The 25574-nt window shown below is 42.6% G+C and overlaps 1 protein-coding gene across 1 annotated transcript in view; it reads right to left on the bottom strand.

Moving 5' to 3' along the window:
- LOC124619465 (oxysterol-binding protein-related protein 6-like) overlaps positions 1-25574 on the bottom strand; it is a 261036-nt gene that overhangs the window by 201511 nt on the left and 33951 nt on the right. The window contains exon 2 of the mRNA XM_047145864.1: positions 6434-6515. Coding sequence (XP_047001820.1) covers positions 6434-6515 — 82 coding nt within the window. The remainder of the gene's footprint in view (positions 1-6433; positions 6516-25574) is intronic.

Here is a 25574-nt window from a genome sequence, read left to right as displayed (position 1 = left end):
TCCTTTTCCTATTTTCAAATTTGAGTCCCCATTACTATTAAATTTTTGTCTCCCTTCACTAAGTGAATAATTTCTTTTATCGTACCATTCATTTCTTCAATCTCTTCATCATCTGCGGAGCTAGTTGGCATATAAACTTGTACTACTGTGGTAGGCGTGGGCTTCATGTCTATCTTGGTTACAATAATGCGTTCACTATGCTGTTCGTAGTAGCTTACCCACATTCCTATTTGTTATTCATTATTAAACCTGCTCCTGCATGATGCCTACTTGATTTTGTATTTATAAACCTGTATTCACCTGACCACAGGTCTTGTTCCTCCTGCCATCAAGCTTCAATAATTTCCACTACCGTATTTACTCGAATCTAAGCCGCACTCGAATCTAAACCGCACTCGAATCTAAGCCGCACCTAAAAAATGAGACTCGAAATCAAGGAAAAAAAAAATTTCCCTAATCTAAGCCGCACCTAAAATTTGAGACTCTAAATTCAGGAGGAGAGAAAAGTTTTAGGCCGCACCTCCAAATCAAAACAAAGTTGGTTCATTTTAATATGAGACACAATTTAGGTCGAATGAATGACGATACAGCTACAGTAGTTTGGTTCGAGTCATAAGCTTAGCAGTTAAGCTTTACCAGGTAGTCATTGCCATGCGTCATGCGCTCCGTCGGTATTTATACGGGTACCCTTCCTTTTTCACGTGCTTTGTCTGGTTTGAATCGATTGCTTATTTTTCTTTGATCTGATAAGTGCCGTTCTCTTTGTTATAGGTGTTTACGTCACTCTAATGAAAATGCATTACTGTACTGTGTCATGCATTGTTTGTCGCATCCTGATAATGAGCGTTTACGGCCTGTTGCCGCTTGCAGCATGGCTGGCTTATGTGCGCGCTACCGCCGCTTACAATTAAAGAGAGAGAGAGAGAGAGAGGAATTGTCTCAGTAGCGAAACAATGACAAGAGACTGCTATTTGTTGTTACTTACACTGCTGCTTTCTTTGATAATGATCAACAAGAACCAAATAATAGACTGCGTATGATAGAAGATGTTCTGAACAAGTGTTTAGTGAAAATTTTTCTCCGTTTGAAAATCTTTGCAGACGCCTCTTTAGTACATTACATTCTCCACAGACATTAGAGTCATCTTAGGTTTAAAAATCTAGTCAATTGCCGTGCTTCATTTCTGACTGTATCACTATTAGGCATAAGAATAATACGAATATAAACATGACATGATACGTATATTGTTCCGCGTTTGCTGTTGTCTCACTCTACTTTCGTAGTTTATTAGGCAGACAGGATTTAAATGAGATAGCAGCAACCACGAAAGAATACATGGCAAAATGTTTATATTCGTATTATTCTTGTGGTGAAGAGAATACTGCACGTGAATCACAATTCATAAAAGTTCCTGTCAGCAACCATCTCTTCTCACAGGTAGGAAAAAATTCAGAATGTAGAGTTGGCCATATCGACAAAAACCCCAAACAGTCTTGCCAGTCGGATTTTCGTAGTACATTGAAATGCTGCTATATTCGCAGATGAACAATATGGAATTTGTATTTACTTCGCTGGATAATGTACGAAAATGCAGTGGTCGAAACTCGGGGCAGAGGAAAAAGGTTGTCTTCCTTTTTTTTTTATTTATTTACTATGCAGAGGTTTTGGCGCCAATATTTATCTTTGTGCCTGCAAAGCAAGCCTGTGTAGCGCTACATATATTCGATGGCAGAAGTTAGTTGTGGCGGCACCTACGAACATTTTTCAGAACTTCCGCTTACTTTGCACTCGATTCTAAGCCGCAGGTGGTTTTTTGGATTACAAAAACCGGAAAAAAGTGCGGCTTAGATTCGAGTAAATACGGTATATTTAACCTTAACCTATCCATTTCCCTTCTTTAATTTTCTAACCTGTCTGCCTGATTAGGGGATCTGACATTCCTCAGTCTGATGTGTAGAACATAAGTTTTCTTTCTTCTCATAACGACGTCCACCTGAACAGTCCCCACCCGGAGATCCGAATGGGGGCCTACTTTACCTCTGGGATATTTTACACAAGAGGACGCCATCATCGTTTAACCATACAGTAAAGCTGCATGCCCTCGGGAAAAATTACGGCTGTCTTTCCCCTCGCTTTCAGCCTTTCGCAGTACCAGCACAGCAAGGCCATTTTAGTTAATGTTACAAGGCCATATCAGTCAATCATCCAGACTGTTGCCCTTGCAAGTACTGTAAAGGCTGCTGCCCCTGTTCAGGAATCACACATTTGTCTGGCCTCTCAATAGATATCCCCGTTGTGGTTGCACCTACAGGATGCACTGAGGTACGCAAGCCTCCCCACCAGTGGCAAGACCCATGGCTCATGGGGAATGGGGGTCAGGGGGGTAGATTATAAAGCTGATTTAATTTCTAAACAGCAAAGAGTAGCTAGCTGATATACAACTTTCAGCTCTGATGTCAAATACAGAATTCAATAAAATCTCTGTAAATAAGTTAAGCTAAATTACACTAAACTTCATCCAAACAGGCCTCGGAAGGCATAATGGTACATCAGCCCACAGGTGTTACTGGATGCAGATATGGAGGGGCATGTGGTCACCACACCGCTCTCCCTTCATTGTGTCAGTTTACGAGACTGGAGCTGCTACTTGTCAATCAAGTAGCTCCTCAGTTTGCCTCACAAGGGCCGAGTGCACCCCAGTCGCCAACAGCGCTCGGCAGACCAGACGGTCACCCGTCCGAGTGCTAGCACAGCCCGACAGCACTTAACTTCGGTGATCTGAAGGGAACTGGTGTTACCACTGCGGCAAGGCCAAGGCTTGTTTTATCTGGCTGCTTAATTAACATACTTTGAAAACTGTACATTTCTTATAAGTCTAAAAACATCTATTGGCTGTTATACTGCCTTCACTTCAAGTTTTCACTGTTCCGGTATTTATTTGCAGATAATTTACACCCATATAATCAGATATCTGTAAACTAAAACAAATCCACATTATACAGAGACTAAAATCATTCTTCCCATGCTCCATGTGTGCACGGAATGAGGAAAAAGCCCTAACAACTGACACAAGGGGTGCACCTTCTGCAACACACCTCACAGTAGTTTGCAGAGTACAGATGTAGATTTAGATGTAACCTATAAACTGAGATGACTAAAGCGAAGGGATACCCTCGATATCATGTGGGACCTGTTTTTGCCTAGTGTAGTGCAGCAACTCAACGTGGTACGGACTCCACAATTCACTGGAAGTCCCCTGCAGAAATATTCAGCCATGCTGCTTCTACAGCCATCCACAATTGTGAAAGTGTTGTTGGTGCAGGATTTTGTGCACGAATTGACCTCTCAATTATGTCGCATAAATGTTGATGGGATTAATGTCAAGCAATCTGAGTAGCCAAATCATTCGCCCAAATTATCCAGAATGTTCTCAAAATCAATCGTGAACAATTGTGGGTCAGTGCACGGCACACCGTCATCCGTAAAACGATAAGCCCACGAATTGTCACAAATGGTCTCCAAGTAGCTGAACGTAACGATTTTCAGTCAATGATCACTTCAGTTAGACCAGAGGACCTTGTTCATTCTGTGTAAACACAGACCACACTATTATGGAAACATTACCAGCTTGCACAGTGCCTCATTAACAACTCAGATCCACAGCTTCGTGGGTCTGTGCCACACTTGAACTCTGCATCGGCTCTTACCGACCAAAGTCGGGACTCATCTGCCCAGGCTGCCACAGTTTTCCAGTCGTCTAGGGCCTGACCAATACGGTCATGAGCCCAGGAGAGGTGCTGCAGGCAACTTCGTGCTGTTAGAAAAGGCACTCATATCGATCGTGTGCTGACATAGCTCATTAACACCAAATTTTGCTGTACCACTATAATGGATAAGTTTGTTGTATGTCTCACATTGATTTCCGTGATTATTTCATGCAGTGTTGCTCATCTGTTAGAAAATGCTGCTGCTCTCAGTCTCTAAATGAAGACCAATGGCCACTGCATTGTCCAAGGTGAAAGGTAATGTCTGGAATTTGGTATTCTTAGCACATTCTTGACACTGTAGATCTCAGAATATTGAATTCCCTAATTATTTCCAAAATGGAATGTCTCACGTGTCTAGCTCAAACTACCTTTCCACATTCAAAGTCTGTTAATTCCTGTCGTGAGCTATTATCGCAGGAGACCTTTTCGTGTGAATTGTCTGCGTGCAAATGACAGCTCTGCCAATGCACTGTCCTTTCCTACCTGGTTTATGCAATACTACCGCCATCTGTATGTGTGCGTATCGCTATGCCGTGGTTTTTGACACCTCAGTGGATTCAAAGTTATCCAGATTGACTCAAAAACTGATAACTATTTTGTTCTTTGTTATGTTTAGTCTCTTGTCAGATAGATTTGGTTTATGGTATTACTTGGTATGCCAAGTGAAATTTTTATCAATGTAGCCAGCATTCCTGTTCACTATCAAGATACAGAACATGAAAGAAGTTCCTTATATTATTCACCAAATAAAAAAATCACACCTAATAGCACATTTATCAGTTTTATTTATGGGTGTATTTATTGTGAACACTATCAATTCTCTCCTCTGGAGTAAATACAAAAATAGCACTTCCCCTAGCATCATGTTGGTCTCCACACATGACTGACTGCCTGAAATCTAAACTTTTTGGCACTCTCACTCCTTTTTCCTTTTTTTAAACAATCAAATATTTTCAATGAGATTTCAGACTTTTGAATCTATGACCTTACAATCTGCCACACACATGACAAGGCATTTAAATGAAACAAAAATAATAACAAGCTCAGATATGGTACACATTGAAGTGGCACTGAAGTTTTATAGCCTTACTGATACAAGATGTAGAACATCAGCTCTAAAACATCTGCATGAGAAATTAAAGTAATGAGATACACTTCCAATGAACACAAATAAAGTACAAAGTTTCTCCATCTGTTCATGCCCATCTTTACATAGCCACAGTTACATAATTTTCCCATCTTTTCTTGACTGCAGTAACAACTTTCCTGCAAAATATTAATACATACTAACAATAGTTGCTAAACATTAGTTTCGTCTTTGGTTTATCCATTCTCTCTGCAGCCTTCATCCTCCTGGCAACCAGTCATGGGGCTGGACAGCTGGTTGGAAGCCATATCCCATAAAAAGCCATGCAGTAGATCCAGGAGGTTCAACATTGCTGCTTTCACAGATGACCCTTTTCTAATAAAATATGAAACACCTGTGGCAGGAACAGAACAGAAACTGACAATGGGATGCATGGCACAGAACTACACTTGGGTCCTTCACCTAGGTCATATGGTTTCTAAGTGTTGGGACGAGGAGTGAGATAAAGATGGTCAAAAATGTTGCTTACATTGGGTGGATACCACATTAACAGTGATGGAGAATTTTGAGGATGAATTGAGAAACATACTTCAACAATTTTTATCCTACTCCATAAGTGGTATTCTGATGCCTCCCAATATTCAAAGTATACTTCTATGTGATTAATGCTTCAAAGCTCTTGCTGCAAGAATCATGTAAGTGTGTGAGACTTTGTCATACGTGTATCGTACACTTCTCCTTCCCTCATTCCAATCCCGTCAGTGGTGTGTGCCAGCTCAAAAGAGGCCAAATCTCAAGTAAAATCAATCACTGGAAGTACCAAGGCCAGTTCTTTTTATGATGGAATGACCATCAACTTTTGTCCACATATTATGAATGAACTCTGCCATACTAAGGTCAAGGACAAAGTAGACCACCCAGTCACTGTGGTTAGCACAACATGAGCCATAATAATTGTTGTTTCACAATGTGTGCCATCTGACCCATCCCCCAAGATCATCTTTGAAATGTACAGGTTGGGATGTTGCATTCAATGCGTCCTGATCTCAGTCTCTGCAAGTCCCTATCTTACACTTACCACTGTCCTTGTTCTCACCCTATTTTCTATTCAGTCCTTACTGCCACGGCTTGTTACTTCTAAGTGACCCCCCCCCCCCCCCTTCCACCTTTTCCGCCCATTTGAGTTAGATTTATAGGTCTATGTATAATCAGCCACAGTGTTTTGCCAGCAATCTCCCACTGTCCCCTACACTGACCTCATCCCTTTCTTCCTACCCTCCCATCACTACATTCCCGTGAAACTATCCTTGCCAGTGTGCTTTCCCTAAGTATATCCAGCCCCTCGCCCCTAGCCATTTGCCTCCCTACTTCAAGCCCTCCAGGCCCACACCTTTTCTGCATTGCCCCTAACCTTCATTACCTCCCATTCCCAGTCATCTGTCCTTCCCTCTCTCCACCTCCACTCCATCCTCCACCTCCTAAGTAAAACTGTATCTCATATATAACATGCTATCTTAATTACCTAAAAAATCTTAATTTAACTGTTTCGTTACGATAAAAATAACTAAAATTCACATACCAACACCATCCTTTGGGGGTGTTTTTGGCACAATATCAGTGGCTGACTCTGCAGACAGACTATTGCTCTCAACACTGCCCTCCTGAAACACAATACAAGAAATATATTAAAATGCATTATAATGATATAAAAGCTAGTATTGAATACTACCATGTACTCATCAAAGAGTAGCATCTAAATGAGGTTGTCATCTCTAGGTTTATCACTGCTCAATCTCATCTCAGCAAATGAAGAAAGAGACAACAAGCACATAGCAAAGGCTGAATCAGTGAAATTACTGAGTCAGAACATGCAATAAATACTTCAGAATGTGAAATGAGAACTGACAGTCACTTATTTTAATTATTTATTCAGTTATGTGATTCGTTAAATATAGAATGTGTGTAGTATAAAATTTCATACATAGCATGTAGTGTTGTTGTTGTTGTCGTTGCTGTTGCTGTGGTCATCAGTCCAAAGATTGGTTTGACACAGCTCTCCATGCTACTCTATCCTGGATAAGCCTCTTTATCTCCTAAATCTACTGCAATCTACATTCTTCTGAATCTGCTTACTGCATTCATCTCTTTGTCTTCCTCTAACCCCCCCCCCCCCCCCCCCCACACACACACACACACCTTCCCTCCTGCACTAAACTGACAATTCCTTGATGTCTCAGAATGTGTTCTATCAACTGATCCTTTCTTTCAATCAAGTTATGCCATAAATTTCCTTTCTCCTCAATTCTATTCAGTTCCTCCTCATTAGTTGCACAATATACCTATTTGATCTTCAGCATTCTTCTATTCTCTTCTTGTCCAAACTGCTTATCCACCATGTTTCACTTCTATACATGGCTACTCTCCACAGATCTTCAGAAAAAGGTTCTTAGATTTATACTCAATGTTAATAAATTTCTGTTCTTCAGTAACACTTCTTGCCATTGCCAGTCTACATTTTACATCATCCTTATTTTGGCCAGCATCGGTTATTTTACAGCCCAAATAGCAAACCTCATCTTCCACATTTAGTATATCATTCTCTAATCTAATTCCCTCAGCATCCCATGATTTAATTTGCCTAAGTTCCATTATCCCTGTTTGAATTTTTTTATGTTAATCTATATATACAGGGTGGTCCATTGATTGTGACCGGGCCAAATATCTCACGAAATAAGCGTCAAACGAAAAAACTACAACGAAACTTGTCTGGCTTGAAGGGGGAAACCAGATGGCACTACGGTCGGCCCGCTAGATGGCGCTGCCATACGTCAAACGGATATCAACTGCGTTTTTTTAAAATAGGAATCCCGAATTTTTATTACATATTCGTGTAGTATGTAAAGAAACATGAATGTTTTCGTTGGACCACTTTTTTCGCTTTGTGATAGATGGCGCTGTAATAGTCGCAAACATATGGCTCACAATTTTAGACTAACAGCTGGTAACATGTAGGTTTTTTAAATGAAAATACAGAACGTAGGTACGTTTGAACATTTTATTTCAGTTGTTCCAATGTGACACATGTACCTTTGTGAACTTATTTCTGAGAACGCATGTTGTTACAGCGTACCTGTAAATACCACATTAATGCAATAAATGCTCAAAATGATGTCCGTCAACCTCAATGCATTTGCCAATACGTGTAACGACATTCCTCTGAACAGCGAGTAGTTCGCCTTCCGTAATGTTCGCACATGCATTGACAATGCGCTGACGCATGTTATCAAGCGTTGTCGGTGGATCACGATAGCAAATATCCTTCAACTTTCCACACAGAAGGAAATCCGGGGACGTCAGATCTGGTGAATGTGCAGGCCATGGTATGGTGCTTCAACGGCCAATCCACCTGTCATGAAATATGGTAATCAATACTGCTTCAACCACATGCGAGCTATGTGCCGGAAATCCATCATGTTAGAAGTACATCGCCATTCTGTCACGCAGTGAAACATCTTGTAGTAACATTGGTAGAACATTACGTAGGAAATCAGCATACATTGCACCATTTAGATTGCCATCGATATAATCGGGGCCAATTATCCTCCCTCCCATTATGCCGCACCATACATTAACCTGCCAAGGTCGCTGATGTTCCACTTGTCACAGCCATTGCGGATTTTCCGCTGCCCAATAGTGCAGATTATGCCGATTTAAGTTACCGCTGTTGGAGAATGACGCTTTGTCGCTAAATAGAACGCGTGCAAAAACTCTGTCATCATCCCGTAATTTCTCTTATGCCCAGTGGCAGAACTGTACAGGACGTTCAAAGTCGTCGCCATGCAATTCCTGGTGCACAGAAATATGGTACGGCTGCAATCTACGTTGATGTAGCATTCTCAACACCGACGTTTTTGAGATTCCCAATTCTCACGCAATTTGTCTGCTACTAATGTGCGAATTAGCTGCGACAGCAGCTAAAACACCTACTTGGGCATCATCATTTGTTGCAGGTCGTGGTTGGTGGCTGAACACTTTCTGTTTCCTTAAATAACGTAACTATTCGGCGAACGGTCCGGAACTTGGATGATGTCGTCCAGGATAGCGAGCACCATACATAGCACACGCCCGTTGGGCATTTTGATCACAATAGCCATACATCAACACGATATCGACTTTTTCTGCAATTGGTAAACGGTTCATTTTAACACGGCTGCCTCTCTTCTCCTCAAAAGCTTCTTTAATTTTCCTATACGGAGTATCTATTTTCCCCCTAGTTATCCAATTTCTATAGGATTGTTTTGCACCTTAGCCATTCCTGATCAGCCATTTTGCATTTTCAGTCAGCCTCATTTTCCTTTTTTGCCATCTGTATTACCTTTTGCCTGCTTCATTTGCCACATTTTTGTATTTTTTCCTTTATCAGTTAAATTCAATATATCCTGTGATATGCAAGGATTTCTACTAGACCTTGCCTTTTTACCTATTTTATCCTCTGCTGCCTTCACTGTTTGATCTTTCCTAGCTACCCATTCATTATCTTCTTTACTCCTTTCCCCAGTTTCAGTCAATCTTTGCCTAATGCTCCCTTTGAAAATCTCAACAACTGCTGGTTCTTTCAACTTATCCAGGTCCCATCTCCTTAATTGCGTACCTTTTTGCGAGTTCTTCAGTTTTAATCTACACTTCATAAGCAATAAATTATGGTCTGAGTCAACATCTGCTCCTGGAACTGTCTTAAAAGTTCAAATTCTGGATCCAAAATCTCTGTCTTACCATTATATACTGAATCTGAAACCTTTCAGTCTCTCCAGGTCTTCCATGTATACAACCTTCCTTCATGATTCCTAAACCCAAGTGTTAGTGGTGATTAAATTATTTAAATTCTCCCAGGCAGCTTTTGTAGTGCCCCCAGAATTTTACGAAAGTCTGGAGACACTTGTGTTCCAGCCGTTTCGAACACGCGTTATTTTAAAGCAGGGAGTAAGAATGAGCATGGGATACTGCACCCATTTATTGTTTGTGCAGGCGAAACTGGAAGGGAGATAATTCGTCGGCGCTGGCAAGTTTTCAGCGCGACCTGCCAAGAATAAACAAATACGTCCCGGAAGCCCCGTGGCCGGCTGCAAAGAGTACTGTAGCTTTGTATTGTTGAAAAACAAATGGAGAGACTCGAGATAGTGACTGTTTTATTAGACGTTGAACTGTTGTTGAGAGTACGTGGACTGGACGTGGATAGTCAGCCACGACAAAAGCTTGTGTGTTAACTGTGTTCAAAAATGTGTAATTAACTGATTCTGGGTGCCCGGTAATATGTGGGCTTACGTCATAAAGTTTAGTTGTTTTTTTTTGTACAAAGTGGAAATAAATGTGTTCTGGTGCATTGAAAGATATTCCAAGAGTAGCGTATTTTTTAAATAAGAAGAGAGAGAGAGAGAGAGAGAGAGAGAGAGAGAGAGAGAGAGAGAGAGAGTGAAAATGTCCCCTTCCTAGCAGTGAAATCTTCGGAGAAGCGTCCGGTGTTAGCAGAAGACATCGGCGCTGCAAGAAAGCAGAACCAGCATTCTTCAACAAGTAATTCCACGAAAATGCTTAACATTACACCGGGCCACCGCAAGAATGAAGAACGTGGCGACCGTAAAGAAAGGACCTGAGAAAGAAGGGGAAATATTAAAGAAGTTCTAAGAAAAAGAAAACAAAAACAGTTGGGAGTTGCCATAGCAACCAGCGAGGCTGGAGAGCGATTCCACGATACTTATCCAGAAATATCATGTTGATAAGGGAATCAAGAAAATCGCACAACGCTGCAGTTAGTCTTAAATCGCCGACGCCGCCGTACACCAACGCCGCCGCCGCCGTACACCAACGCCGACATCGCATCACAGCAACACCGACGCCGCCTTCCACCAACGCCGAGTGAGCTACTACTGATCTTTGATTGTTTGTGGAGTGTGGGGGGTCGTGGAAATAAGCGGGTGTACTTTTAATGATAACTAGATTAAACCCAAAACAAAACACAATGGAAAAGGAACATCAATCCATAGAGTCTGTTGGGGCTATGGGAATCGAAAAACAGGGGTCAGATTTAGGCGAATTAATGAGGTTTATCAAAGTGCAGTTTGAATCACAAAACACAAAACTTGAGGTTCAAGTTAATATCCTAAGCAATCAGATGCAAGAATGGAAAAAAGAATTGTCCGATTCCCTGAGCGAACAGACAAATATTTTTTTTAATGATTTAGAACAAAGAAATGAAGCTAAACTAAAAGGGTTAGTTCAAAAATTAGAATATGATGTAGACTTAAATGTAGTAATTTGGAAACACAATTTAACGAAAAATACAACTCTTTGAAAAACGTATGTAATGTTACATTTGATGTGGTCGAACGAGAATTAACTACGCTAAAACCAATGCCCAGAAACAAGATACGTTGCTCCCCTAGTACAGGCGCAAATTTCAGGGGTCAAATCACGGGTGTAAACCATAGAACACAACTTCAAAGAAAAGTTAATGACTGCAGTTTATAAATTTGAATCGCTTAGAAGAACAAGTAGAAGAATTAATAGGACGAACGGTTGAAGAGAAACCTAGTGTTGATATCTCTTCGCCTATAGTAACTTCTGATTTAGATAACACCAAGAAAGACTTAGAAACTTTGAGGAAAGAATTCAAGCTTATGCAGGAGAAACTAGAGAAAGACACAGTTTCCCAAAATATTATATTAAATAAGGACATGATAATTGATTTGAGATGGGGATCAAATTCAGGCTTGTCGAAACAGTTTCCTAAATTCAAATCAGATGGGGAGGTACACCCCACCCATTTCTAAAACAGTTTAACCACGACATACCTAAAAGTTGGGAGAATGCTAAGAAAATAGAGTTTGCGGTAGGTTATTTGGAGGGTGAAGCTTCAGAATGGGGCACAGTAAATATTGAAAACTTCACATCGTGGGAAGATTTTCAGAGAAAGTTTAAGGAAAAATATTGGTCTTCAAGTGCACAAGAGAAGTTGATCTCAGATTTGTGGGATCCTAAATACTATAGTAATTCCTGGGGTACAATGCGCAAGTATTTTGACTGGCATTTGACAAGGGCGAAATATTTAGTAGATCCTGTGACAGGAGAGGAAAAGGGAATGTATAATGTTAATGATATAAAACTATATGTACAAAACCCCCAGGGACGTTGACGTTCTGTGTCAACAGCCGGAGTGACGTTCGCCGGTTCCCGAGTTGGGTTCAGTGTTACTTCCACATTAGTTTTTCTGCACCGAACTCCCGTCAAATCTTCGACTATCCTGTAATCTATTCATAGCCCTTAAGCTATCCAATCATATTAGTATTAAAAGAGACCAATTACAACTACACGATTATGACTAATTTAAGGAGTCACAATAAACAGTAACCTCTAAGCATGAGATAAAACTAACAGGGTAACATTCTAACAGGAGATATAATATGATGGTACTGTTTAGGAAGAATGATACCTAGATGACAAACTGAACATGTGTATGAATTATAAAGTGAAGTGACAAACTGAATAACTATTTGATTATAGTGTATATAATTTCTATTTTTATAGAATGTTTTATATTTTTTGTAAAGTGTGATGTGATTGGGGAGGGTTTACATCTAATTTTGAAAGGGGTGGGTAGCACAGGCACAGACACGACCTACACACCACGCCCTTCAAACAACCCTCGCAAACAAGTGTGGCTGGTTCTTCATCATTTGCCATTCCATGGGAGTTGCTAAGATCTTCTCTTTGGGGATTTCTGTAGGAGACGCCGATCATCATACCTCCTCCGGCTTCTCACTTAAGTACCAGCGAAGTGGGGATCCTGGGGAAGGGGGGTGGGAAGGGTTTCCTGTCTTTGGGACTGTCTTCTTTCTTTCTTCGATCTTAGCAACCAATTCTTTTATTTCCTTTCTTACTTCCCTTAAGAGTTCCAATCTATCTTTCCCTCTGTCCACATTCATATACTTCTATTGCTGAAGTCCTCCTCTTTACCATGATTTCTAAAAATCTTCAACTAAGAACCTTGGTGGGCCAAAGAATCAGGACGCACGATCACACTTCCATACTCAAACAATTAAATACACAGACGCAGACAAGTAATACACAGGGAGATGTAACAACCGTCACAGATATGGGGGGAGGTAGTGCTCAGGAAGGGCTCGAGCACATGTGCTAAGTAATGACGGTTGCACATCTCAAGTGAAATGGTATAGTTAGCTTAAGCTAAAGGAATAATGGGGGACGAAGTGTATATCCACCTGTGTTCATAGCTATAGTAGTACAAAGTAATATGAATAGAGATAAAAAGAAATAGATATTAAGCCAGAGGTATCGAGTCAAGGACGAAACATATTTAGTTATTAAGGTTATATAAGTGAGCTGTAAGCAATGAACAACCGAAGAATTTAAGCAGGTAGGCTGAAGGACGCAGGAGGAGGAAAGGAGAGGTAGATAGAAATTTTACCAGTAAATTTTAAATAAAACAGTTTGCAGAGGAGTACGAAAGAGGCAAGACTATGAATCATTGTTAGAGAAGATAGGGAGGGCGCATCCGATATTGATGAAATGAGAGAAAGAGAGACAGGTAGGCAGACCAAGAGGAGGCTTACCTATACTGTGCGGGCAGGGGCACCAAAAAGGGGATTGACCTGTACCATAGTTTAGTATAAATGGAAGGGGCGTACCTACACACGGATGAGGAAGAAGATGTTTCCATAGTATCAACCCTTACGTAGATTGTAATCCAAAGGGAAAGGGTGGTATAGTGACCAGAGATTGTAGTGGAAAGTTTCTCATGGTAAATTTGAATTCTAAAACTTTTTAAATAGAAAAGACAAGTCCTGTGCAAGTAGATAGAAAAAAGAGAAAACACCCAGTACAACTAATTTTTTTCAGACCCGGAAAACTGATGATTATCATTGCAACAGCTTCTAAAAAATAAAAAAAAAGTAAAGACTCGACTCAGAATAATGCCTGAACTTTGACACTGGCTAAGGGGAGGGATTGACTCAATCCTGGAAGCAAGAGTAGATAAATCTATTGGAAATAGCTAATACTTGTTGTACTATTAGTTTATCATACTACTATGTCTATGAACTATATTACCAACAGCTTAATGAAATACCGGAGATGGAAGAGAGTTTTTGTGCCTAATGTTTTTCTGTAGTACAAAGTAACATGTGTTAAGAAAAAAAAAAAAAAAATTAAAATATACGTTGTGTGCAAAATAACGAGTGTTCGAGCTAAAGGGAGGGATATGTAGAGCCCCCAGAATTTTACGAAAGTCTGGAGACAGTTGTGTTCCAGCCGTTTCGAACACGCATCATTTTAAAGCAGGGTGTAATGATGAGCATGGGATACTGCACCCATTTATTGTTTGTGCAGGCGAAACTGGAAGGGAGATAATTCGTCGGCGCTGGCAAGTTTTCAGCGCGACCTGCCAAGAATAAACAAATACGCCCCGAAAGCCCCGTGGCCGGCTGCAAAGAGTAATGTAGCTTTGTGTTGTTGAAAAACAAATGGAGAGACTCGAGATAGTGACTGTTTTATTAGACGTTGAACTGCTGTTGAGAGTACGTGGACTGGACGTGGATAGTCAGCCACGATAAAAGCTTGTGTGTTAATTGTGTTCAAAAATGTGTAATTAACTGATTCTGGGTGCCCGGTAATGTGTGGGCTTACGTCATAAAGTTAAGTTGTTTTTTTGTACAAAGTGGAAATAAATATGTTCTGTTGCATTGAATGATATTCCAAGAGAAGTGTATTTTTTAAATAAGAAGAGAGGGAGAGAGAGAGCGAGAGAGTGAAAATTTCCCCTTCCTAGCAGTGAAATCTTCGAAGAAGCGTCCGGTGCTAGCAGAAGACATCGGCGCTGCAAGAAAGCAGAACCAGCATTCTTCAACAAGTAAGTCCACGAAAACGCTTAACATTACACCGGGCCACCGCAAGAACGAAGAACGTGGCGACCGTAAAGAAAGGACCTGAGAAAGAAGGGGAAATATTAAAGAAGTTATTTTTCCTTCTCTTCCTTTTCCTATTATCAAATTCTAGTCCCCCGTCACCATTCAATTTTCCTTTTCCTTAACTATCTGAATAATGTTTTATCTCTCCATACATTCTTTCAATCTCTTCGTCTGTGAAGCTAGTTGCCATATAAACTTTTATTGGTTCATATGGCTCTGAGCACTATGGGACTCAACTTCTGATGTCATCAATCCCCTAGAACTTAGAACTACTTAAAGCTAACTAACATAAGGACATCACACACACCCATGCCCGAGGATTCGAACCTGCGACCATAGCGGTCGCGCGGTTCCAGACTGTAGCGCCTAGAACCGCTCGGCCACAATGGCCAGCTAAACTTTTATTACTGTGGTTAAGTGTTGCCTTGGTGTTTATCTTGGCTACAGTAATGCATTCACTATGCTAACTTGGCTACATTCTTATTTTCTTATTCATTATTAGACCTACTCCTTATTTACCCCTATTTGATTTTGTATTTATAACCCTGTAATTGCCTGACCAGAAGTCCTGTTCATCCTGTAGCCAAACTTCATTAATTACCATCACATATAACTTCAAACTATCCATTTCCCTTTTTTAAACTTTCTAACCTACCTACCCAACTAAGACCTCTTACATTCCACACCTCAACCCACAGATTGTCAGTGTCGTTTTTCCTGATGACGACATCCTACTGAGTGGACCCTGCCTGAAGATCTAAATGGGGAACTATTTTACCTCCAGAATGTCTTACTCAAGATGATGTCATCATCGTTTAATTAAACAGTGGAGCTGCATGACCTCAGGAATAGTAATGGCAGTAGTTTCCTCTTGTTTGTGTGTTTGCTGTACCAGCGCAGCAAGGCGATCTTGGCAATCATCTAGACTGTTGCCCTTGCAACTACTGCAAATGATGCTGCCTCTCTTCAGGAACCCCAAGACTGTCCACCCTCTCCACCAATACCTCTCCACTATTGTTGCAACTATGGTATGGTTATCAGTATCATTGAGACGTGCAAACCATCCTGCCTTGGCAACGTCAGTGGTTCATGGGGGGTGGAATGCATCTGGATGGTTACCCAAATTAACAAAATACCTGAACTAGAATGATCTACACAGCTATGAATCACTTTTAACCCATATTATGACTGTGATTAATCAGGAAAGGGATACAAACAAGTCATAAATTTTTTTAAAGTGGAATCTTGTATGAAGCTTCAAGTAGTAAGGTACTTAATTCCATAGATAATGATGGCGTGGAAGCTTTTATAGCATTATATGCTCTTTAAAACTAACAACACATGATTTGTGTTTAAATTAGGTGATTGGGCAAACTTGTCATTCCTGCTGTCATTATATTCAGTCTGTAGAGTCGTCTATCCTGTGCAAGCCTGCATAACTGTTGCAACATATATCAACCTAGACCTCCTGCTATTTTTATCCATCACATTTCCCTCTGTAATCAAATCAACTATTCCTCAAAGCCTCGGCATATGTCCTACCAACAGATCCCTTCTTTTAGTCATGTTGTGCCATAAATTTCTTTTCTGCATCATTCAATCCCATAGCTCTCAGTTATTTATCCAATACATCCACCCAACTTTCTGTATTCTTCTGTAACACCACATTTCCAAAACTTGTATTTTCTTCTTGTCTTAACTTTTATTGTCCACATTTAATTTCTTTTCAGTTCCAAATTTCTCCTGGGGTTCCTCTATTGCTCGCTCCATGTACAAACTGAATAGCATCATCTAGGACAGGTTACAGCCTGCCCCACTCCCTCCTCAACTACTGGTTCCCTTTCACGTCCTTCAACTCTTCGAACTTCACTCTGGCTTCAGTACAAGCTGTAAATAACCTTTAGCTTCCTGTATTTTATGCCTGATAACTTCAGTATTTCACAGTGTATTACAGGCAACATTGTCAAATCTTAGTTATGGAATGAAATACAAAATACACCAAGACTTAGATAAGAGATTAGCTAAAGCTTTCCCCAAAGTCAGTAGTCAGCCACAGCCACTAACAACGAACAGGGAAAGAGCCAACCACTCTGAGAACAATTAAAAATGATTAACAGTTCTACACATGGATGTTAAAATGCTTAAACAGAGAACTGGAGTCTCTGTTAAAGAACATATATTGCCTGACAGAAAAAGTTAAGCATCCAAAGGAGGCACAGAAAACAAAATGAAACTTGGGTTAAGAGGGATGTTATTTCAGTGATACAAAATTGTGTGAAATTTGCAAAGAACTTGTTTGAACAGATTTCGGGATTGCAGCCAGTAATCATAAACTTCACAGTACAAATTTACGACAACCAGCCTCAGTACCATAATCTCTTCAAACATTTAATTCACTGGGAAAGTTTTACGTTAAAAAGAACTTGGCAGTAAAAACCTACCTATCAATATGACATTGCACTTTCTGACCTGGATGCAGGCTCTGATTCGGTTGGGAAGGATGTCATAAAGACAATGTATTCTCTTCTGGGGTACGGCTGACCCACAACTGTTGTTGTACTCACAGGTCCTTGATATCATCCTGGACACTGGCACTGGAACGGAGGTGACATCAGAGCTGTTCCCACACACATTCTATCTGAGACAGATATTGGGATTTTGCTGGCCATTAAAGCAGCTCAAAATCATGCAAACAGTTCACAGAGACATGTGCCATGTGTTGAAGAAGACTGTCCTGTTGAAAAATGGCACTATGATATTCTCACATGACAGGGAACATATGAGGCTGCAGGATATCTGTGATGAAATGTTGTACCACCAAGAGTTCCATTTATCACTACCAGGTATTCGATGTTTCCAAACACCGGGATGCCAGGAGAAACACTGCTGAGCTTCTAGAAAACATTCGAAGAATGGGACTTCTCCCCATGTCACTAGCACACATACATATGAGGGCCATCCAAGGTTGAGCAGAACTGCAATTTATCACTGAACCAAATGCAACACCATATATCAGTAATCCATGCTCCCCATTCACTGCACCACTCTGAAACAGCTCTCTGTGTTGTGGCACTAATGGCAGCCTACACGTGTGACAATATCACCCTAGTCTCACTGCTGTTAGTCTCCGATCAATTATCTTTGACTCAGGATCAGTGCAGGATGACACATAATGTTGCAGGGAATCTATTACTTGTTCTTGGATGAAAGGTGCAGATGTAAATGATTTATGATGTGCTCGGTACACAATATTGCAGTATTCCCACATGGTGGTCAGATCTGGTCAACAGGAACCCTGACAATAAGTATGCTTGCCCTCACTTTCCCATGTTGTCCATCAGGCCACTGCTACACCCAAATGCCCGACAAATCTCGATATTGTACATTTCAACATGTGATTGAAATGCCCCTTTTTTTTTGCCTTAGCAAGCAAAATTCACTTGAGTGCTAATTTCTTGAATTTTATTTTCTTCTAAAAACCCCAGGCAATTCCTGTTCCATACATGATGTTTACCTGAGTAGCTTACACGGGAGTTTGCCATCTAACACAATGATACTGTCTCTTGAATGTTTCTCCTGCATTTCCCATGTGCTGCCCTGAAATTGCGCTCTAACTGGGTGTGGCATATCTTTGTTGTTTATAACATCACATTGGATTGGGTACAATAATGTCACAGTAGACCAAATTAATTTACTACGGCTATCTAGATGAGTTGAATGTTAGGATAAAAGAGGCCTAACTTTTGTTAGAGCTATCATTTAGCATGCTTTTTGCATTTCAGAAATGTCCAAGTACATGATGTTTTTGCCTTGGCAAGCAAAATTCACTTGAGCACTAATTTCTTGAGCTGAGAGCACTGTGGCATAGTGACCAAAATCTTTTAACTGCTGAATTGTGGTTACTTGACAAGACTGAGCACTTTCAACCAAATGCATTCGATTGTGAAGCCATTTGATAGATTTTACAACTCCAGCAATATTTCCCAAAGTTTTGTCTGTGTAGGAGGGGACTTTTCTTGAAAGACCCGTCTTTTCTCTATTAAAACAAATGCATTCTGACATTTTACGGTCCTGTTATAATGGTAAAAGTTTGATTTCTTTAATACAGTTCCAGGAGAGGGTGGATATTCTGTTGAGAGGTGATCTGGAACAGTCCATTTATGCCACTGAGTGATTTCTTTTTGTATTTTTGTTTTTGGAGATTCATACACACACGTCAAAAAAAGTTTTGCCTCTCCTCGGTTCCAAGAATTCCAGAACCTGTACAGAAAATTGGAATAAAGATCAACATAAATATTATTTCTGCCCTTTTTATCGCTCATGAAAACCACACGCTGCATGTTGTACCACCACACGGTGAGACCTTCAGAGCTGGTGGTACAGATTGCTGTACACACCAGTATCTCTAATAGCCAGTAGCGCGTCCTCTTGCATTGATGCAGACCTGTATTCGATGTGGCATGCTACCCACAAGTTCATCAAGGCACTGTTGGTCCAGATTGTCCCACTCCTCAACGGCGATTCGGCGTAGATCCCTCAGAGTGGTTGGTGGGGTCATGTCGTTTAAAAACAGCCCTTTTCAATCTATCCCAGGCATGTTCGATAGGGTTCATGTCTGTAGAACATGCTGGCCACTCTAGTTGAGCGATGTCGTTATTCTGAAGGAAGCCATTCACAAGATGGGGGTGTGAATTGTCTTCCATGAAGAAGAATGCCTCACCAATATGCTGCCGATATGGTTGCACTATCAGTTGGAGGATGGCATTCACGTATCGTACAGCCATTACGGCACCTTCCATGACCACCAGCAGTGTACGTCGGCCCCGCATAATGCCATCCTAAAACAGCAGGTAACTTCCATCTTGCTGCTCTCTCTGGACAGTGTGTCTAAGGTCTTCAGCCTGACCACGTTGCCTCCAAACACGTCTCTGACGATTGTCTGGTTGAAGGCATGTGCCGACACTCATCGGTGAAGAGAATGTGATTTTTATTTGTTTATTTATTGCCAAATTATAACCTGTTACCTGATGTTTAAAACAGGTTGTACATCTTACAATTTTCATTTTTCATCTTTTTACGGTTTTCTTTTCTTTTGTTTTATCTACAACATTTACAAAGAATGATATTTTTCAAAATAACAATAATTTAAGGTTGAAATATAAATAAAATTTTGTTTTTTTTTTTAAGAAGAGTATAAAAAGATGATAGGATAGAGGAGAGATTTGTTAGTACCATCACCGAATGCGACTGACGGTGATTACCTCGGAATGGTTTCTTCGAGCCGTTGACCGCCAGTTGCACACTCACAGAAACGCAGGCGCGCACGCGCACATGCCCACATGCCCTCGCCCCCGCCCCTCCCCCCCCCCCTCCCCCCCCCATCCCACACACACGAATGGTTATTAGTAGAGAAATAATATTGCTTATCCTGTTTATTACCATTCCTATGTATAAAGTACTTTAGGTGCCGATCCATGTACAGTGTTTGGTGACTTCTTGGCTGGATCGCCAGGACCTTATGCTTATTTACTGTCACATCTAAGCTTCCTCCTCCTGTTCCTCCTTATTGTCACTATTTTCGTTGTCACTGTGGGTATCGCTGTCCACCCTCTGGAGATTTTTGTTTGTTATGTTTTTAGGGCGCAAAACGGCTACGGTTATTAGCGCCCGGTCTGTGACTTAGGAAAAGGTAAAAAAACGAAACTGGAAACTGGCAAAAATGGGAGCGAAACACAAAAAAGTGGGGAAACTAAAAACAGAAGCAAAGCTTAAAAACCACTATAAAAGGGGTTTGTCTGTCCCCAAAAAGAGCTTCAAATGACTGACGTCATCTCACTGGCACTAATAAACTCGAGAAGGTGATCGGCTGAGCGTGTGTCACCTGCTAAAATGGAAGATACATCAGGCGACAGCTGTAGACAGGCGCGTAACGGAGTAAAATAGGGGCACTCAAGTAAAAGGTGTCTCACTGTCCACAGAGTGGGGGAGGATCACCGCTTAAAAGATGTCGATGCCTAAAAAGACAGTGCCCTATCCGGAGTCTAGTCAAAATTACCTCCTCCCGACGGCGAGTTGGTGAGGAAGAGGTCCAAGCAGAGGGAAGAGCTTGCACGTCCCGCAATTTACTATTGGGAAGTGTCGACCAATGTGCGTACCATAAAAGAGCAACACGAAGGCATAAAACACTCCATAGATCAGCAACGGGAATCACGCGAATAGCTGGCTGAAGAAGAGAGACTGCAGCCTTGGCCGCTATATCGGCCGCCTCATTTCCACAGATACCAACATTTCCCGGGATCCAGAGGAACACCACAGAGACGCCCCCCAAGTGGAGCAAGTGGAGGCAGCCCTGAATCCGGTGGACCAGAGGGTGGATAGGGCAGAGAGCTTGGAGACTGAGGAGAGAGCTGAGCAAATCTGAGCAGATAACATACTGTATCTGCTGATGGCGACGGATGTATTGGACAGCCTGGAGAACAGCATAAAGCTCCGCAGTAAAAACCGAACACTGGTCGGGAAGCCGAAATCGATTGGGGGTGTCGCCAACAATATAGGCACTCCCAACACCAAACGATGTTTTTGAGCCATCAATGTAAATAAATGTGGCATCCTTCATTTGTGCACATAGAGCAGCAAATGCCCGACGATAAACAAGTGAAAGAGTACCATCCTTGGGAAACCGACAAAGGTCATGGAGCAGGCAGGTCCGGGGCCGGAGCCAAGGCGGTGCTGTACCCCAATTTGTCAAGAAAGTCTTAGGAAAGTGGAAGGAAGGAGAATGGAGCAGTTGACAGAAGCGGACTCCCGGTGGTAGTAGGGAGGAAGGGCGGCCTGCATACCCTAAATCCAAGAAGGCGTTGAAAAAAATGTCATGGGCCGGATTAGCAGGCATGGAAGACAGACGGCTACCATAACGACTTAGAAGGACAGCTCGCCAATTGGACAGCAGAGGTTCAGCAGTCTCAGCATAAAGGCTTTCCAAAGGGCTGGTGTAAAAAGCTCTAGACACTAAACATAATCCACGGTGGTGAACAGAGTCGAGACGCTGAAGAATAGACAGCCGAGCAGAGGAGTAAACTATGCTTCCTTAGTCCAATTTCGAGCACACTAACGTGCGATGGAGGTGGAGAAGGACCACTCGGTCTGCTCCCCAGGAGGTGCCATTCAGGACACAGAGGGTGTTGAGGGACCGCAGACAGCAAACCGAAAGATAGGAAACGTGGGAGGACCAGCACAGTTTTCTGTCAAACATAAGACCCAAGAATTTAGCGACGTCCGCGAACGGAAGGTTGACAGGGCCTAGATGTAAGGAAGGTGGAAGAAATTCCGTACGACGCCAAAAATTAACACAAATGGTCTTACTGGGAGAAAAGCGGAAGCCAGTTTCGATGCTCCAAGAGTGGAGGCGATCGAGGCATCCTTGAAGACGTCGTTCAAGAAGGTGGGTCCATTGAGAGCTGTAGTAGATTGCAAAATCGCCCACAAAGAGGGAGCCCGAGACATCAGGAAGGGGACAATCCATAATTGGATTTATGGCAATGGCAAACAGTACAACACTTAGCACGGAGCCCTGGGGTACCCCGTTTTCTTGGGAGAAAGTACGGGAGAGAGTAGTGTTCACCCGCACTTTAAATGTGGGCTCTGCCATAAATTCACGAAGAAAAAGAGGCAGCCAACCTCGAAAGCCCCAAGAGAACAGTGTGCGGAGGATGCCTCCAACAGGTATCGTAAGCTCTCTCCATATCAAAAAGTATTGCTACTGTTTGGCGTTTCCGGAGAAAATTGTTCATGATATAAGTGGAGAGAGCAACAAGATGGTCAACTGCAGAACGATGCTTTTGGAAACCGCACTGGGCAGGTGTTAAAAGACTGCGGGACTCCAGCCACCAGGCTAAACGGCAATTCACCATATGCTCCAAAACCTTAAATACACTACTCGTGAGAGAAATGGGGCGATAGCTAGAGGGGAGATGTTTGTCCTTTCCAGGTTTTGGAACAGGAATGACAATAGCTTCCCGCCATCGTCTGGGAAAAGTACTGTCGGTCCAAATTCAATTATAAAGGCGAAGGAGGTAATGCAGACTACGGTATGATAAATGTAGCAACATTTCGATGTGGATACCATCCGGTCCTGGGGCGGAAGAGCGAGAAGAAGAGAGTGCGTGTTGGAGTTCCCACATGGAGAAAACAGTATTATAGCTTTCGCGATTTTGAGAGGAGAAAGCAAGAGGTTGCACTTCCGCTGCACATTTCTTCGGAAGAAATGCTGGCGGGTAATTTGAAGAGCTCGAAATCTCAATGAGTTAGAAATTGCGACGGGGTCCACTAATGTATCATGCACGACAGTGAGCCCAGAGACCGGGGAGAAACTAGGCGCGCCAGATAACCGTCGAATCTGACTCCAAACTTCCGAGGAGGGAGTGAAGGTGTTAAATGAGCTAGTTAAGAAGTCCCAGCTTGCCTTCTTGCTATCGCGGATGACGCGACGGCATCGCGCATGGAACTGCTTATAGCGGGTACAGTTGGCCAAAGTAGGATGCTGCCAGAAAAAGCAAAGAGCACGTCGCCGTTCACGTATTGCATCACAGCATGCCTCGTTCCACCAAGGAACTGTGGGGTGCTGGGGCAATAAGTGCCGAGCTAGCGGAACAGTACCGACCGAAAGGTCCAAATGAGAGAAATTTGTCATGGAGGCAGACAAAAATGGAGGGTCCCCAGTGTTGAGGCAAACAAGATCCGCTTGGTGGAAGACGTCTGTCAATAGTGAGCCACGCAGACAAGGACGCGGAGATCCCCAAAGCGGGTGGTGGGCATTGAAGTCCCCAACCAGCAAATAGGGGGGCGGAAGCTGACCAAGAAGATGAAGGAGATCAGCTCTTGCCATTGGTGTGGACGATGGAATGTATACAGTACAAAGAGAGAAGGTGTATCCAGAAAGGGAAAGATGGACAGTGACAGCTTGGAAGGAACTGTTTAAGGGGATTTGGTGATAATGGAGAGTATCATGGAGAAGAATCATGAGTCCTCCATGTCCTGGAGTGCCTTCAACAGAGGGGAGATCAAATCGGACTGACTGAAAATGGGGGAAAACAAAGCGATCGTGAGGACGCAGCTTTGTTTCCTAAAGACAGAAGATGACCGGCGAGTAGGATCGTAAGAGGATCGACAATTCATCCCGATTGGCTCGAATTCCGCGGATATTCCAATGGATAATGGACATAGGGTGGACAGAAGAGGGAAGAATGTGACCAAGGTTGCCCTCAACTCAACGACTGCTCAGAGCCGGCGACCGACAGCGTGGAACGGCATTCTGCCGAAGGCAGAAGATCCTGATCCACAGGTTGTTCAGGAGCAGCTTCTGTCACGAGCGATCGGCCGGTTGATCGGCCACCAGCAGTGTCCCTCGGCGACACAGAAGACGGCCCAGGGTGGTTACCGCCAGGTAGTGCTGTAGATGAGACACGCCGTGGAGAAGAAAGAGAGGAACTGGGTTTCTTATTAGCCTTCTTGGAAACAGGGTGTTGAGATGAAGGAGGAATCGATGGTTGTGAAGTTGGGGTACGTAAAAAATCTTCAGTAGCAGACTCTTTTTTGGAAGTCCGGGTGTCTGATTTTTAAGCTCGAGATTTAGCAGAACCCGATGAAGGGTGAGCCATAGAGTGAGCAGGTTAGAGTGGGGAGGTTGAACGGGCGATCTTTGCACTGGACGATCTGACGACCGTGGCACTAAAGGTGAGATCACAAGTCTGCGTGGCTGCCTCCTTTGTTGGCCGAGGAGAGGCAAGGACAGTGCTGTATTTACCTGTGTGAGGCAGAGTGGGCTTTCGACTGGCGAATAACTTTCGAGCAGCAAAGGTCGACACCTTCTCCTTCACTCTGATTTCCTGAATGAGCCGTTCGTCTTTAAAAATGGGGCAATCTCTAGAGGAAGCAGCGTGGTCACCCACACAGTTGATGCAACGAGGGGATGGAGGTGGACAAGCACCCTCATGGGCATCCATGCCACACGTAACACATTTGGCCGGATTGGAACAGGACTGGCTGGTATGATTGAACCACTGACACTGATAGCAACGCGCAGGGTTTGGGATGTAAGGGCGAACGGAAATTATCTCATAACCTGCTTTTATGTTCGATGGAAGTTGAACTCTGTCAAATGTCAAGAAGACAGTATGGGTTGGAACGATGTTCTTGTCAACCCTTTTCATGACTCGATGAACAGCCGTTACGCACTGGACAGACAGGTAGTCTTGAATTTTCCTCGTTGGACAATCCGTCGAGGGAGCGTGTATAAAAGACCCCATGTGATGAATTTAAAGTGCAGTGTGCTTCCACCCGGACTGGGAAGGTGTGCGTAGCAGTGAAGTACGCAGCAATTTTTGTGCCTGGAGGGCACTGACTGTTTCTAACAACAAGGTACCATTTCGTAATCGGGAACAAGACTTTACAGAACCTGCAATTGTGTCGACACCTTTCTGAATAATGAAATGGTTGACTGTGGAGAAGTCTTGACCTTCATCCGTCCGAGAAACAACAAGGAACTGTGGCAACGATGGAAGAACTGTCTGTGGCTGAGACTCATTGAACTTATGCTTGTGAGCAGACATAGTAGATGATGAGGAAAGCATTGTGGAAGTATCCCCCATGATTACCGGCGTCTCCGATGGCGCGCTCCTTCCTTGTGGGAGCCCTCTCTGAGGGCACTCCTGCCTTAGGTGATTGTTCACACCTCAGGTCACA

This window comes from Schistocerca americana, chromosome 6 (genome assembly GCF_021461395.2).
Source record: "Schistocerca americana isolate TAMUIC-IGC-003095 chromosome 6, iqSchAmer2.1, whole genome shotgun sequence".
NCBI classification, from domain to species: Eukaryota; Metazoa; Arthropoda; class Insecta; order Orthoptera; family Acrididae; genus Schistocerca; species Schistocerca americana.
The sequence above is the reverse complement of the archived record's forward strand: the minus strand, read 5'-3'. Positions and strand labels throughout refer to the sequence as shown.